Consider the following 17,692-nt stretch of genomic DNA (forward strand, 5'->3'; position numbering starts at 1 on the left):
GGCAAGAGTTCAGTACTCCTGATTTCCGCCTTTTCACTTTTTATTCAAATAATTCAAAACATTATTACTAACTGTACTTAATCACTGATTAAACTCCAAAATTAGTCCAAAGGCAGGTACTGTAAAGACAGAGTGTTAAGGAAATAACAGATAAGAGGCATCAACAGTTCACATACAATATAGGAATTCTATGCACTTGTAAATTTAGCTCGTCCTTGATCAAAAGACAATAAATCTTCCACTTCTGAGATAAATCTTATATTAAAAATGGAAACTCTTGGTTAGAAAGATGCGATATTTGCAGACTTCTACTTTAACAATCTAAGCTGTAAACTGATTTTTAAAATTAAAAATTAGCATTGTGTGTATTAATCAAGAAAAGTCAGCAAAAATTTGTTAAAGGCAAATTGTCTTTAATTCACTTGACTGTTTTGATGAGGTAACAGGGTTATGAGAGCCAAGTGTTTGATGTGGTGTACACTGACTTCCAAAAGGCATTTGATAAAATGCCACATAATAGGCCTGTCAAGAAAGGGCCAGTGGCAGCATGGACACAAAGCTGAGTTAACAACTGGAAATACAATGAGCATTATGCTTCCTGAACTGGAGGATGTATACAGTGAGGTTCCCCATGGGTCAGAACTGAAATCCTGCTTTTCTTGTTTATATTAATAATGTAGACTTTGGTGCACGGTGGACAATTTCAAAGTTTGCAGATGACACAAAACTCGCACAGTATGCCTTCTGTACAATTTATGAAGGTAGAAAGACAGATTGAAAAAGTGATTAACAAAGCATCTGGGATCCTGGGCTTTATAAAAAGTGTCAGACAGTATAAAGCCAAGGACATTCTGATGAATTTGGAGAAAATCTGGATTCTGGCTCAGTTTGACCACTGTGTCCATTACTGGCCACAACCCCAGCAGCAATGTGAAGACATTTGAGTAAATACAGAAAAGATTTTTTAAAATGGTAATTCAGGGTTGAGATACATTAGATTATGTGGATAGATTGCAGAAGTTGTTAGGGAGCTTTTCTCCATGGAGTAGTGAAAATTAAGAGATGATTTAGAATTTTACAAGGTGCGCACAGGAAAGATTGGGACAAACATTTCTTGTTAGCAAGAGGGTCAAAAACCACAGTACACTGATTTAAGGTGAATTACAAGCAGTGGTGAAAATACTTTTAAAAACACAGCATATTTTTAGAATCTGGACTGCTGTGTCTGAGTACAATGAAGGCACAATGAAGAGGTCTTCTCAAAAGAAGTGAATTTTTATTATTTCTTCAAGGCATGTGAGTGTTGCTGGCAACACCAATGTTTATTGCATATTTGCAAGGTTGGTGGTGTGCTGCAATCTTGATGCACTGCAGTCACTTGGGTGCAAGTACACCCATGGTATGTACTGTAAGAAAGGGAGATCCCGGATTTGACCCAGTGATAGTGAAGAAACAATATAAATCCCAGTCAGAATGGTGTGGGGATTATACAGCAACTTGCTGGTGATGTACCCACACATCTGCTGGCTTTGTCTTTCTGTTCTGAAGAGTCATCGGACTTGAAATGCTAACTCTGCTTTCTTCCTACAGACGCTGCCCGACTTGAGCTTCTCTAGCAATTTCTGCTTTTGTTTCAGATTTCCAGCATCCACAGTTCTTTGCTTTATTCTACCTTTATCCTTCTAGATGGTGGACGTCAAAGGTCCTGTCAAAGGAGCCACAACGGGCAGCTAAAGTGCATTTTGTAGACTCACACTGCTGCCACAGAGCATTGGCAATGGAAGCAGTTAATGTTTCTGGATGTGGTGCTGAAGTTTTCACATTCCTGAATTGTGCCTTGTACATTGTGGGCAGACTTTGGGGAGTCAGTACCTGAAGCAAAAAGACTCAGCAGCACTACAGGGAAGGGGTAAAGAGGTGAGTTACTCCACCAGAATCAGCACGGAGACAATGGGCTGAATGGTTTCTTTCTATGCTGCAATCATTCCATGATTTCTCTCTCCAAAAACACTACTGTACCATGACACCACTAATAGTCTATTGAATCTGAGTTTGCTTTCTCACAGTGTCAAAGTCTCATTATCCAGGAGAAGATTAAGCAAATTGACACAATCCAGTCCAGAAGCAACTTTATGCCTCAGCATGGTGGTGATTTTGTTCAACTTTGTCACAATTTTAGCTGTTTTTAGAAATGTATTTTAATTAAATGTTAATGATCATAATATTAAGAAGCACACTTTTCAACACTGCCAAATTAAAGAATTTTTGTGGCAGAACAGGATGTATTTACATAGCCCATTGCACAGCTGCCATCATTAGCAACAATGTTTCAAAGCAAGATATTCAATTCCTTCCATTCACCAAAGACTGGAAATAATCAACCGTTGCCCTGACAACTTCTAAGTCTAAAGACTGAGCTTACTTAAGGCCAGGGGAACACGGATAACCTCTTCTCCAACTGCACTGACCAAATTTTCCAACAGCTGCTGCATTGAAATTTTAGAAAGCAGTGTACCATGGAACCTGTGTACTGAAGACAACATTTTAAAAAATCAAAATGATTGTTGAAAATATAACCGCATACAAAAGAGGTCTTCTGGAAAACACTTTCTTTCGATGTTTGAGTTTCTTTGTTTAGATTTGTTGCATCTAGACTTTCCTTGATAGTTCTTATCTGTATTCCAGCAATTCTACATAAGCCTCCCTGAGATTGGCAGTTTGCCATTACAAGGTACAAAATACGCAAAATATTAAAAAGTGAATAGATGATGCAAAGCACTTCAGGTTTGGGCAAAACCTGCATCGTCACTTTGACATCTGGTCAGACCAATAATCATTTAATTGGCTTACTTAAAAATAAGCAACACCATACCTTGAATCTTTTAATGTTGAATTATAAAGTCATTAGCTTCTGCCCAGTCAGACTGATTAAAAACAAAGTCAAACAGCATTCTTTTTATATCCACAGCACTGCCAGAGGTCAGAACTATTCAGAACTGTATACATTGGTTTTGCCCAAAGCGATGGATTCGCCTTTCAAATCTTGTCACAATCGAAAAGCATGAAAAACGTATTGTGTTTAATCATAATAAATGCTGATTTATTGTTTTAACTTACAAGTGTTAGTCTAATCACGTCTAATTTACCAGCACATTTTCCTAAATTCCTAACCCATACCCTTCTGCGAAGACAAAAAAAAGCTTTGCAAGGTTACCGCGACAAATACCGCCACGAGGGCTGAAACAAATTTACGGAGCAAATTTTGTAGAAATCGTAACTATATCGGCAAATGTTGTTCATTTACTCAGAATACAGCTGGACTGTAATGAAAATACATATTAAAGATACGTTATAATAATAGTTAAATAAGTGGTGAAGGTGATCGATTACATTGTTCAGGGGTAGCGACAGTGCAATCATTACAAGTTGGCGGGATTTTTAGTCGCAGATAATGCAATGTCATTTAGTGGACACTAATCAAAAACACGTCCTTGAAAAATGTATAATATTAATACTTCGACACAATCCGCAACTATAGTTGAAAAGAGCATTGATTAACAAGACGAAATCTGCCGCAATGTTCGTTTCTCCGTGTGACGGTTTCACAATTTGTAATAAAGCACTGTGAAATAACGCTACTGATCTGCTTCCAGCCCGTTGTCAGCTTCAAGTATGAACTGTAGCTGCGCTGTACCTTATTAAGTGTAGATTTATGGACAATGCACTAAAAGATGCAAAACAATCAACACTGCTGACTACTAAAGAAAAATAACATCCATGTGGTGAGAATTCTGGTGCAAACTGAACTCGGAAATCCTACCGCTTAATAATTCAAAGCCATCTAGCGGACAGATCTAGGAGGCAGGGAAATACACAATCAAACCAATTTCTCAGGAAAAAAAATGGATCAACCAATGCCCTCAACTTCCAGAAAAACAAGGCAATGCGCAATTGGAATCCCAGTACGGCACACTCTTCTCAACCACAAGTCTGCACACAGAGTACCAGTCAATGAAATATTTTATTAGATACCACGGTCCGGTGAATTTTACAGGTTTTTGAGTTCGCGGGCGATAAGCAACTACGCGAAACGGGAAGAAGACAGGGACTTGGAAAAACAAATTCTTTTGTTTCAACAGAAGGTAATAATATATGGATAAATAAATAAGCAGGACCACCTGGATTTCTTGCTGAATCGACATCCACACCAGCCCTCAAAAACAGATCTTTCGTGGGAAACGTCCCGTTATTCCTGACCGGTTTCTGGATCCAGATTACATTAGGAATACAACCACCCACAGGAGGGTTTGTTGTCCTGCCTTCGGAAATTGGTGGCTGGTGGTCGGTGGGGAGATCTTGCTGAGTGCTCTCTGCCTCGGGGGTATTTCGGAATGGTTTGGGGCTGCGGGCAGCAAATATTTCTGCAGACGACAGTTGGGTGGTGGAGGGGGCGGGAGAGCGGTGGTGGATGCACAAAAAAAAAGCACTAGTTCCAGGCGGGGGAACGGGCTAAGTAGCAACCCATCTCCCCACTGAAAACACGAAACCCTGCCACACCTCAACACACCGAGACAGCCCAGCAAAAGCTGATCTCTCAACACCGGCTCTCCTGCTCCCCGCTTTAAAAACGACACCGACTTGTCAACAAGCCGCCGCTTCGCATCTCCGTTCCAGCTTCCTCCTACCTGATGGCACGGCGCGAGAAACAGGAACCGGAGCCGCACACATACAAACTGGATTCTTTCATATAGTCCCCGGGAAACGAAGAACCACTAACCGATCCTGATCCCGATCCACAGTTCCCAGCCTCCAATTGCTGCAATAGCAGCAGCACCACCTCCCACAGCCAGTAGGCTGGGAAAGTTTTCACATTCTCCCGCACCTCAGCCCAACCTGACGCCAGCTGTCCCTCCCCTCGCCCACCGGCTTTGCCCTCGCTCCATTGGCTGCTCGCCAACGGCCCGCCCCCCGCCAGGACAGGCCACAGCGCTTTCTATTGGTCAGGCGCAGCCATCGCTGAAGCTCGCCTCTCCGCCCCCACTATGAGTAGGACGACCTGGGTCGCGGCCGAAAGGCATGCTGGGATGTGTAGTTTTCCTCCTAGACATTCTCCCGAGTAAGTCGGATGTTCATTTGTCCGGAAACGAACTACAACGCCCGAAGGTCGAAGCGCGATGTCTCTCTCTCTCTCTCTCTCCCCCCCCCCCCACAAATGCCGACGCCAGTTTTCGCGATACTTTTCGGGCACCGTTGCTAAGGTTTCGGATTTGAAGCTTCTCCGGACGAAGTTTGCCCGAGTTTTCGGCACGCAGAAGGTTTATCGCACACACAGAGAGAGAAGGCCAGGCTCCCGTCCTTATGACCGTCAGTGAGAGCCCAGCCAAAGCTCCCGCCATGGAGACGTTGTTTTCCTTGGAGTTGTTGGTGGATTATGTGCGATTTGAGCCTGGGCCTTGGACTACAGGATCTAGACCTTTGTTGGCGGTGGCCTTCAGGCTGTTGGACTTTCCAACTTTACTTGTCCATCAAGTTGAACCGGAGCGAGCGGAATGTATACGGCGGAGCTCGGCGTCCGACAAGAAGCAGGCGATTCCTGAACGACTGTCAAATGGCTGTAACATCCCGTTCAGCAAAGGTAAATCCTGCCTGTTCAAGATCAGCCTGGCGTCGCTGCACAGCCATTTGAGCAATACACCTTTGTACGCCATGCTGCTGGACGTCTTCCCTCGGGTACCCAAGTTCCTTGGCAGTTGCCTGATTTCTCTGGCCGATGCGGTGGAACAAATCAGGCGGGAAGTTGCGGAGCGCGGTATTACAGTGCCTTCCATGCATGGGAGTAAGGGTCTGCACGCTTTGTATAATCTCATGGGCAGAAGGATCGGCCACATTTCGGTGGCATACAGACTCTTGAGTTTGGGGGCGGCTTTACTGCCGCATGGTCGAGAGAACCTGACTGTCGGAATGCCAGATGCCCAAAAACTCGCGGTCAAACCTGTGGAAGCGCCAGTTTTGCCCGATGAGCCAGCTGTGACAGAGCAGGTTAATAAAAAGAACGAGGAGTTTACTCCTCAAGATGCCGCGAAAACATTATTTCGTTCCGCAACATGCCCCGACCCGGTAGCGGGTAACCAGATTCTCGACCAGAAAGTCCAAATAAGCGATAGTGAAGTACCTGTTGTCACCTCCATGCCAACGGAGGAAAAACGTAAACCGAACAAACCGACTGAAGGGGAACACGTGGAACACCAGATGGGACAGCAGAGATTAGAAACTGAACGAAGTGTGGATTTAGGTGTAGACAACGTTTTTTGTCCACCCCCAATGTATTACACGCGGTCAACAAATGAATCCAAAGAAAGAAAAGCTGAAGTACGCAGAGCACTGGAACCTGATACAATGTCTGCCTCACCGGAGCAACGAGATACGGATGATGGTGAATCGTTCGAAATTAGCCAGAATTTAAATTATTCTAGGCTGCCTGCAAGTCAGTCGAAAATGACATCCAGGTTAAAGCCACAAGTAAACGATACAATGCCACATCTTGATCCAAGTAATAACATCAGTCAGTTACCTTTACTAAATGCGCTTCTGATAGAACTTTCTTTGCTGCATGATCAAGTTCCGCACCGGATTCCTCTTACCATTCATCCTAAACTTGCTTGGCTTTATAGTGGATTAGAGAATGATTCGCCCAAATTTCACAAACCAACTAGTTCAACATCATCAGAGCACCTCACATCCACCAGTTCAAATTTAAAGAACCAGAAAGAGAAGTTTCAAAACCACCCAATATCTCTAAAACACTTTAAGAAAGAAAATACTACAAAACAAACTATTACAAGGAACAACTCTAAACATCCAAAAAGAAAGCTGATGTATGGATTAACACATACCCTGCGATTAAGATTACAGCAGACAAACCCAGATATGCTGATATTGCATGAACAAAGGGAACTGTCAAGAAGAAAACAACTGAAAGAGAGAAAGACTGCAGCAACATACTATAAAGGCAAAGAAGGAAGTGCTCCATCAAAATTTCTTCCAGAAGATCATCACCTCTCTGCAGCTTTTTCTTTCCAAAGTGGCTGTTTTGAAGAAAATGTTGAAACATTAATTGAAAATAGTGTTGAACTTGATTCCCTCCATTCTTCAAAAGTTCTAGGAAATAGGAAAACTAAAAGCACAAATAATTTTGGAGAAACCTCCAAACTGGAAAATGTCACTAATAAAGAACAGATCTGTGTTCGAACTCTGGGCCCAACTTCAAAAGAGTCAAACTTTCAGTTGTTGGATAAGGCAACAAATGAAAGGGTACTTTTTGGAAAAGATGTAAAGATCAGTTTACCCAAAATTTTCAATCTGGATTCTGACCACAGTGTCACTGAGTCATTTAACGGAGCAGAGAATGTGTTGCAGACTTCAGAAATTAATCCTGACTCTATAATTGATTCCACAAAAGCAGAAGACAGCAATGCACAGATTTCCTCTAGTAGCTATAATGACAGTGCTGATCCCAAGTATTCTGAGGACTTCACAAGTCCTGAAGCAACAGGATTCTCGGAAGATTTTACCAGTCCTGAACCTACAAGCAAATGTACAGATAATTTGGATAGTAGTATTGAGGCAATATCCACTAAGGCGAAACATATGTATTTTAACAATGCGTCAGAATCTAACCTTTCCAAACATTTCAACAATGGAGAAGCTCAAAGTGAGAGGGAAGATGATTCAGTTCTTCTACCTATACCATCTCAACAATCTCCAATTCGATCTTTAAAAGGAATATGCAATGTAAAAAGTCACCAACAGAAAGTGGCAACCTCAGATGTATCCAATGATGCTACCAGCTCAACAGAGGTAAATCAATTTAGAAACACATTGAACCTGACAAACAACGAAGAAAATAAGAAACCGCTTGAGTCAACACTCCTTCAGGGAGATATCAGTGCAGTTAGCATTGAGCTCCCCAAGTTTTCAAGTTCACCAATTGGATGCAAGCCTTTAGAGGACAGCCAATCTTCAGGGACATCCCAAATGAATTCCTACATAACATTCAGTGTGTCTGACCTTCCCTGTGGTGAACTTGAAATTAACACAACAGATATTCAAAAAGGTGTGAGTGAGTTGGATGCTACAGGAATGGCCAATGAGTGCAGGCATATTTCTGAACTAATAACCAACAAACTTCCTGGATATACTTTGTGATGCCGTCACTAAAGTTACTTTGTTATTGTGTTTGGCATCCTTAGACTGCGTATTAGTTAATTACATTTCTCTTGACACATAAGTAAATTTTATCTGCCATTATGCTATTTGTAATGCATGTGACAATCTATACGCATAAATGAGGTGGGCAGTTTTAGACCTCTTCCTGAACATGTTCTAAAAGAACACCTTCCTTCTTCAATCTCCTTCCTTCATTGCCCAATTCACTTGCTTTCTTTCTTCATTTTCTACCTATTTAACTGTGGTGTGAGCTCTACAAATCTCATTAATGGCTCCTCTTTACAGCACTAGAGAGACATCTTTAACCCACAATTCTTTCCTTTCTCTCCATGTTGTCTTTTAAAAGCATCACTTGTTAGGTCATTCTGTATATGTAATAAAAATAGAAAGTGCTAGAAATATTCAGGTTAGACAGCTGGTGAAAGGTTGGCCCTCTATTTCTTGAGACAGTTGCCTAACCTGCTCATTAGTTTCAGCATTTTCTATTTTTAGTTTAGATTTCTAGCAATATTTTGCTTGACAATATCCAACTTGGAGCTTGTAACACCTCCACACAATCCTTCCACTGGGTATTTTGGAAGACTGCTTATTTGACAAGGGATACATTGTACATCTTCTCAGGCTAAATATTAGGAAGAAGGAAATCAATGTCTTTGTAACAGAGGAAGGAACTACTGGCTATGGAACGTGTGCAACAAAGGCTTAGTGGACTAAATCCTCGGACGGCAGAACTGACATATGAAGAGAGACTAGATCAGTCAGAACTATATTCACTGGATTTTAGAAGAACAAGGAGTCTCATAGGACCGACTATGACGAGGTAAATGCAGGAAGGATGTTCCTTATGACTAGGAGTACAGAACCTGGGCTCATAATCTAAAGATATAGGGTAGGTCATTGAGGACTGAGATGAGGAGAAATGTCTTCACCAGAAATTGGTGAGCCAGTGGAATTCTTTGCCAAAGAAAGCAGGTGAGGATAAAACATGGAATGTTTTCAAGGAGGAGTTAGATATAGTTCTTAGGGCTAAAGTTGGATAATCAATAATGATCATGTTGAATGGTGGAAAGGACTCGAAGAGCCAAATGACCCACTCATGCTCCTATTTTCCACATCTCTAAGAGTAAGCTTTTGGGGAAACTACACCGGGTTTACTCCCTTTAGCCCAAGAAAAGTGCCATTGCATCAGTAAAAAGAATGAGTACATTTGCACAGGGTGAGAAAAACAAGCCTGAAGTGGTACTGGGGGATACTAGGGCCAACCAAACTATAATGCTTGGAATGGGTACGATCTTCCCACCAGAGAATGCGATAAGTGTGAAGGTGCTGGTAACAGGATCCAAATCTACCCTCCACCAGGCTAACCAGGATTGTGAGCTAGTGCTGGGACCAGAGACCTTGGGAGTTGTACCTTGTCTGAAAACAAGATTCTCCTGCTATTTGGCAATGACCTTGAAGAAGCAAAGATAACATTATCCCCAGTGGTCTCTGAAAAAGTCACTGAGGTCAGAGAGACTGAACAGCTGTGGGAGAAAATGCCTGACACTTTTCCCTATTTTGTGATCATATAGTCCATGGACAGATAAGCTTAGCCAATGGAAGCTAAGCTGGCACTGCAGGCAGAAGACCCTCTGGTTCTGGTTATCCTAAATGAGTCTAGAAGATGCCAATGACAACATAAATCAAAACTGCTGGCAAAACTCAGCAGTAATGGCAGTTGGAAGAAAGCAGGGTTAACATTTCAAGTCCAATGATTCTTCATCATCAGAACACAGGTGATTTGGTAAGGCAAAAAAATACTCACTTGTGTGTAAGAGCACATCTGGATATAAAAGCAAGTAGAAGAGAAGGAGGTGGTCTACATGCTAGACCATATAGTAGAGTTGCAAGAGCGTCTCTTCCAAACCTGTGAAGTTGCCTGAGAACACGTGAAAATCTTCCAGTGATAAAATCAAAGGCAGACAAACATGCCAGGGTCCAAAATTTTCAACTAAGAGACTTTGTGTTAATGCTGCTACCAACCCTTAAAGTGAACCCTTAAAGACATGGCTCTGCAGTCTGTTGTGATAGCCTAAAAATGTGAGAAGTGAACTAAGTGGTTGAGAACACATATCCGGGAAGAAAGGAAAGGCTCTTTCAGGTCAGGCATTCCTGTCGCTAGGTCAAAATCTTGGAATTCCTTCCTTAATGGCCTGTGGGTTCACCTGAGAACATGGGCTGCAGCAGTTCAAGAAGGCAGCTCACCACCACCATCTCAAGGGCAAATAGAGAAGGGCAATAAACGCTGGTCCAGCCACATCCTACAAGCAGTTAACCAAAAAGCAGGCGATGGTCAGCCCCATTTAAGTAACCAAGAAGACGAAGGCAACAGCAAGCATGAATTGAAAGGAGAAGCAAGTGAGGTCCACATGAACCCTTTACTGCCATTCCACCCAATAATGAAATACTAGCAAATGCAGATTCCTTATTTGTTTACTCAAGAACACAACAGCAAGCATACGTAATGAGGCTGCTCATTGCATTCAGAAGGATACTCATAGAGAGAAGGCAGGCGACACCACCATGGCTGTACATGATTTGGATGTAGGAGAGGCCCTTCCCATAAGGGAACATCCCTGTCAACTTTACCCAGAAAAGCTAATCCATTTTAAGGAAGTACAAACTGCTGGAGCACCAGACAACAAAGTTGAGCAGTAGCTGGAGATCCCCAGTTGAGCTTTATTCAAGATGCAAAACTCCACAAGGATCGGAATTGACTCCAGACAAGATAATACAGTGACCAGAGCTTACTCCTACCCAGTACCCTGGCTGGATGATTGCATAGCAAGCTACCTACATTAAGAAGAGGGATTTATTAAAGGAGTACTGACAGGTTTCCTTGCCTTCCTGCATGAGGGAAATGTGTGCCTTTGTAACTCCAGATGGTTGATAATTAAATTATTAAGTCATACCATTTGGACTTTAAAATGCTCCTGCCACCTTTCAAAGGCTGATGCCAGAAAGTAGCAAGGTTATCTAATTTGTGGTGGAGTTAAGATAACCACCTAGTGTGCAGTGACACTCGAGATACGCACTTACAGTAACTGGAAGCTCCCTTCCAGAAAATACAGTTAGCTGATCTACTAGTCGACATCACAGAGAGTGAGTTTTCTGAGGCTCAAATGATCAATCTAGGGTAGTAAAGGTAGAAGCAACAGAACAGTTTCAAACTCCCACAGCCAAACAGGAAACCACGATGTTCTTAGGGATGAGATAACAAGGTGTAGAGCTGGATGAACACAGCAGGCCAAGCAGCATCAGAGGAGCAGGAAGGCTGATGTTTTAGGCTTAGACCCTTGCATTGGGATGTATGAGTTCGACTGAAAGTTCAATCCAAATTCAGTGCAACAACTGTGATACTCATAGACCTACAGGAAAAATAAGGTCGTATGGACTGAGAAATACCAAACTACTCTTGAAAAGCTGAAAACCATTTTTACAAGTGAACCTGTTCTTGCAGTTCTAAATGCTAAAAAGGTATTTAAGGTGGCCACGAATGTGAGGGACATCGGGCACAAGGCTGTTCTTCTTCAGAAAGCTGAATCAAAATTGGGCACGAACTGGGCACTTTTCCACAAAGCTAAGCAAACATCAATAGAGAGGGAAACCGTTGGTTTATTATTGGCTTTCAAACACTGAAATGTGTGTTCAAAATGAGTACACAGAAACAGCAGTCTGTACTGACCGCAACTTTTCTGAAAAATGTAAGACCCAGAGTGCCAGATTATTCCATTAAAGCTTGTTTCTTTAACTGTACCACTTTTTTAAAAAATCACCATGTTATTGGGAAATTGAATGTGATTTACCCTGTCCAGAACTTAGAGAGGCCTGGCTATAATCAAAAAACTAATTGACCAAGTCTAGAGGAATTTATCTGTGTGTGAGTATATTTGTTGTTTCATTTTTTAAAATATTGCACTCCTTTGTAATTAAATAAGAATGGAACTCAGCAGTGTTGTAAACAGACTGTCTTAATTTCAGACTAAGAAAGGAAGAAGAATGGAGTTGGTAACTAGATAATGGAATTTGGAGTAGGGGCCAAAAGCAAAATAGCTTAAGTCTTCTCACTTTTTGATTGGAGGAATCTTCTGCTCACCCAGTACACAAAGTCAGATAACCAGTCTGATAACTTAGGAAAGTAGTGGGGTGCAGCTGAGCATTGTCAAGATACATTTGCAAATGAAAATCATATCTTCAGATAATGTCATCAAGGATCAGCATGTAGATGAGAAATAGTAGGCAGCCAAAGATAGATAAAGGGAAACACCCAGGGTCATCTATGATAAAGCGAAGAAAAGGCATAACAATTGATTCTCTACCTACATTTATTTAGATAAAAATGGAATTAGATAGATGCTTTCCCAATTACCAGATGAGAGTGGAAGACATTGAGAATAGTATTGTCTACTTTATCAAACACTACATGCAGTTACAGAAGATTGAAGAGGAAAAGTTGACCTTTGTCTTTCATAGGAGGGAAGTCTCACAGGTAAGATGAGCTTGGGGCATGACAGCAGACAGGAGAGAAACAGAAGCTATAGGATGTTTGGTCAGCTAGGTTAATAAAATGCAGTGCAGCAAAGACAGCTGATTGGATTCTCTCAATCAAAATAGTAAAGATGTCAATAAACTCTCATACATATTGTAGGAGGCAAGAGCGAAACGGACATGGAAGAAGTTTTAACAAATGAGGCCTGAACTAGAATACTGTGTCCTGTTCTGGTCACCCAGTTATAGGAAGGATATTATTAAGCTGGAGAAGGTTCAGAAGAGATTTACCAGGATGTTGCTAGGTATGGAAGGTTTGAGTTAAAAAAAAAGGCTGGGCAGGCTGAGACTTTCTTCACTGAAGCGTAAGAGGTTGAGAGGCCCCTTATAGAAGTTATGAAATAATGAGGAGTCTAGGTAGAGATAATGTTAGTTGTCTGTTCCCTACGATGGGGGATTTCAAAACTAAGGGGCACATTTTGTGGTGAGAGGAGAGAGAAATGACATGAGGGGCAATTTTCTTCACAGAGGGTGGTTTGTGTGTGGAATGAACTTCCTGAGGAAGAGGTGGATGTGGGAACAATTACAACATTTAAAAGACATTTGGATAATTATAGCAATAGGAAAGGTTTGGCGGGATGTGGGCCAGGAGCAGGCAGGTGGTATTAGTTTATTTTGGAATTATGTCGGCATGGGCTGGTTAGATTGAAGGTTCTGTTTCAGTGCTATACGACTCTATGCCTATGACTCTGTAACTTGGTTTGCAGTGGAAAAAAGAAGCCAGGGGTTATCTTTGCATTCCAGAATTCCTCATGGGAGAGATTAGGACCAGACAATATTGTTTCAGAATAAAGGGAACCAATTTAAGGCTGAGATGAACTCTCTTTTCGCAGAGAGTTGAGAGTCTTTGGAACTCCTTGCCAATGGAGACTGTGGGGGGAACAATCCTTGTATATATTTAGGGGTGAGATAGAAAGATCCTTGATGAGTGTGGGAATCAGGTTTATGAGGAAAGAGCAGGAAAATGGATATGAGGAATGTTGGATGAGCCATGAGTCTATTGAATAGCAGTGCAAGCTCATGGGGCCAAATAGAAGTCAGTCCTAGGATTGTGAGCAGTTTTAACAGAGAGGAGCAGAACTTGATCGTGTTGTCTGTCATGTCCATTAAATTCACCCTAAGGGAGAAGATAGTTTGTGCGGGCGTGGTCATACAAATCTGTGTCTGCAGAATGTGGTGAATGGATGGCCAAAGATTAGACACTTGCAATTTTGGAAGTGCAACTAAAATGTACCTGTGATTGAAGACACAGCTATTAATGGTGTGATGAAGTGAGAGTTAGGCAGTGGGTGGTGTACTAAATAAAAACTGAAGTCAGAAAAAAATTTTAAATATTGACTTTGCGGGACTAGAAACTAACGTATGTTAGAGAGAACCAGCGCACGGCACAAGTAGAGATACTGTGTTAAACAGGGTAGTTTGTGTGAGTTGCAGTGTACAGAGGTCAGATGGAGAAAGTGGGAGACTAACAAAACACCGCATTTGCCAAGTCTGAAGGAGTGAAAAAGGATGAAAATGCCAGATAAACTGAACCAGGAATAGAGAGACTTAGAAGTAGACGATCTGTGAAAGTTTAGTATCAAATTTGATTTTGTGGTCAAGTTTATCTCCTCTGATAAGGAGACCAGAACTACAGAGCACTCAAATCCTCTCGTTACGCAGGCCGATATACCCTTTGTCTTTTTCACCACAGAGAACCTAGAAGAAACCCATGCATACGCAGGGAGAATGTGCAAATTTCACACAACCAGTCACCTGACAGTGGAATCAAACCCAGTTCTCTGATGCTGTGAGATACCAGTATTAACCTCTGAACCACCATGCTGCCCGTGGATGAGTGCAAATCTAGCAGCACTCAAGAAATTCAACACCATCCAAAAGACCATGTGATATAAGAACAGAATTAGGCTATTTAACTCATCAAGTCTGCCCCATCATTAGATCATGGCTAGATAACAAAGTGTAGAGCTGGATGAACTCTGCAGGCCAAACAGCATCTTTGCTCTTCTTCAGCATCTGCAGTTCCTATTATCTCTGATACTCATTATATCATGACTGATGTGTTTCTCAATCCCGTTTTCCTGTCTTCTCGTAATGTTTGATTCCCTTACCAATCAAAAACTTTGTCTTAAACACACTTAATTACTTGGCCTTCACGTCGTTCTGAGGCAGTGAGTTCCACAGGTTCACCTCTCTCTAGCTGAAGAAATTCCTCCTCATATCACTTCTAAAGGGCTGTTCCTTTACTCTGAGGCTGCGCTCTCAGGTCCTAGTTACTTCCATCAGTTGAAACACCTTCTCCATGTTCATTCTATCCAGACCTCTTAGTATTCTGTAAGTTTCAATCTCAATCATGTACAGACCCAGACAAGCCCTCCACCTTCAGCATCATTCTTGTAAACCTCCTGTGGACACCTCCAAGGCAGAAGCTTATACAGCTTTAGCAGTACATCCTTGCTGTTGAATTCTAGATCTCTCAAAATGAATGCTAACATTCTTTTTGCCTTCCTAACCACCAAATGAACCTACATGTTAACTTTAAAAGACTCCTGAACTAGGATGTCTGAATCTATTTGTGCTTCAGATTTCCAGGGCTTTCACCCATTTGGAAAATTGTCTATGCCTCTATTCTTCCTATCAAAATACCTCACACTTTCCCATCTTCCACTTCTTTGCCCACTCTTGTAGCCTGTCCAAGTCCTCCTGCAGCCTCCCCTGCTCCTCAACACTACCTGTCCCTCCACCTATCTTTATGTCATTTGTGATCTTAGTAACAGTGTCTTTAGTTGCTTTGTCCAGATTGTGAATGTATAACTGAATAGTTGTGGTCCCAACACTGACCCCTGCAGAACTCCACTAGTTGCCAGCTGTCATCCTGAGAAACACCCCTTTACTCCTTTGTCTGTCTTCAGCCAATACTCCATCCATGTCATGCTTTTGGGCTGTAATCTTATTTAGCAGTCTCTTATGCAGCATAAGACCATAAGGCACAGGAGTGGAAGTAAGGCCATTCAGCCCATTGAGTCCACTCCGCCATTTAATCATGGCTGATGGCATGTTGTGAAAAACCTGGAAAACCAAAAAGCTCACATCTCCTAGCTCTCCTTTGTCTAACTCACTCATTATCTCCTCAAAGAATTCTAACAGGCCTGACCTCCCCTTAATGAAGCTGTGCTGACTCAGCCCTATTTTACCATGCACTTATACGTACTCAGCCATCTCATCTTTAAAAATGGACTCTAAAATCAGGCAAACCAGTTCAGAAATTCCTGTCTTCTGCCTCCCTTCCTTCTAGAACAGAGGTGCTTAAGTTAGCCATTTTCCAGTCCTCTGAGATTCCAGTGGTTCCCGCCGATACATCCACAATCTCCTCAGCTATCTCCTGAACCCTGGCATGTAGTCAATCAGGTCTGAGTGATTTATTCATCTTCAGGCCTTGCAGCTTCCCCAGCACCTTCTCCTTAGTGATTCCCACTAAACTCATCTCTAACTCTGACTCTCTTGATGTTCTGATATGCTTCTGCTGTCTTTCATCATGAAGAATGAAGCGAATTACCTGTTCAGTTCCTCTGCCATTTTTTATTTCCTCATTACTACCTCCCCATTGTGAGCCGAATTGAATGTAAGCGTAGGGAGGTTATACTTCAGTTATACAGGGTCAGAAATCACACAACACTGGATCATAATCTAACAGGTTTATTTGAAAATGCTAGCTTTAAGGTGCTGGGCCCTCATTTTCCACTGGTCCAATGTCCACTCTTGCTTCTCTCTTAACTTTTATATGTGTAAAAATACTCTTGTAATCTTATTTTATGTTACTTGCTGCTTACCCTCATATTTTATCTTGTCCCACCTCATTGCTTTTTTAGTTGTCCTATGCTGGCTTATATAGTATTCCTAATCCTCTGGCTTCCCACTAATCATCATCATATTCTATGCTTATAACATTGTGTACAGAACTAAAAAGTCTTTTTGATTAATCCCTCCACCACTGGTTCACCATGGCAGCAGTACAGTACTATCCAGGACAAAGCTTGATTGGCACCCCATCTATATCATTCAACATACACATCTTTCACCATCAAGGCAAAGAGGTGGTTGTGTGTACCACCTACAAGATGCATTAACATTCCCTGCATAACACTTTCCAAATCCATGACCTCTGATGCCTGAAAGGACATAGACAGCAGATGCTTAGGCACATCACCAAGTTCCCCTTCAAGTTACATATAATCTTTACTTGAAACTATATTATCATTCAGTCGCTGGGTCAAAATCCTGAAACTTCCTCCCTAATAGCACTGTGGGTGGCCTAAGAAAAGTGGTTTAAGAAGGCAACTTGCCACCATTTTCTCATGAGCAATTAGAAATGGGTGGATAAAATGCTGCTCTGGCCAATAATGCCCAGATCCTATGTACAAATGGAAGGAAATTAAAGTTGTTTAGCTGAACTGCAGAAACTTGTCAAAGTTCATTCAACAGCACTTTTCAAACTTGTGATTTCTATCATCTAGATGAACAAGGGCTCATGTGCATGAGAAAAACGATCTTCAGATTCTAGTCCAATTCATTTGCTAATATGACGTAGAAATATATCACTGTTCCTTCATTGTCATGGGGCAAAATCTTGGAACTAAGGGAAAGTAAGGATTTTTCCAACATATTGATATGTATTCATCAATAACAAAAATAAATTACAGAAGATCAAATGGTTTAGAATTAGCACATATTTGTTGCTTCATGATGTCAAGGATAAAAGATTGGCTTGCTAACAGGAAGTGGAAAGAAGGAATAATTGGGTCTTTGAGGCTAGCAGTTTGTCATGAGTGGTGTGTCGCAAGGGTCAGTGCTGGGCCCTCAGCTGTTTGCAATTTATAAA

General features: G+C 41.8%; 2 protein-coding genes across 5 annotated transcripts in view; one reads left to right on the top strand and one right to left on the bottom strand.

Annotated features, from left to right (window-relative positions):
- LOC125452648 (signal-induced proliferation-associated 1-like protein 2) overlaps positions 1-4,909 on the bottom strand; it is a 548,569-nt gene extending 543,660 nt beyond the window's left edge. For 2 of the 4 annotated variants that reach the window (XM_059645563.1, XM_059645558.1), the window contains exon 1: positions 4,686-4,909. In XM_059645563.1, coding sequence (XP_059501546.1) covers positions 4,686-4,728 — 43 coding nt within the window. In that variant the 5' untranslated portion in view covers positions 4,729-4,909. Of the gene's footprint in view, positions 1-4,178; positions 4,292-4,685 lie in introns of those variants that run through there. The other 2 variants (XM_059645560.1, XM_059645559.1) reach the window with 2 other exon arrangements.
- A 311-nt stretch (positions 4,910-5,220) lies between these two features.
- On the top strand, positions 5,221-17,343 carry map10 (microtubule associated protein 10). Its single transcript, XM_048531777.2, has one exon. The coding sequence runs from the start codon at positions 5,359-5,361 to the stop codon at positions 8,203-8,205; it is 2,847 nt and encodes a 948-aa protein (XP_048387734.2). The 5' UTR covers positions 5,221-5,358; the 3' UTR covers positions 8,206-17,343.
- Positions 17,344-17,692: the final 349 nt, after the last annotated feature.

This window comes from Stegostoma tigrinum, chromosome 4 (assembly GCF_030684315.1).
Source record: "Stegostoma tigrinum isolate sSteTig4 chromosome 4, sSteTig4.hap1, whole genome shotgun sequence".
In the NCBI taxonomy this organism is placed as follows: Eukaryota; Metazoa; Chordata; class Chondrichthyes; order Orectolobiformes; family Stegostomatidae; genus Stegostoma; species Stegostoma tigrinum.

What these genes read in the sequence shown, in the direction of transcription:
- map10 (XM_048531777.2), top strand. Translation starts at nt 5,359, where the DNA reads ATGACCGTCAGTGAGAGCCCAGCCAAAGCTCCCGCCATGGAGACGTTG.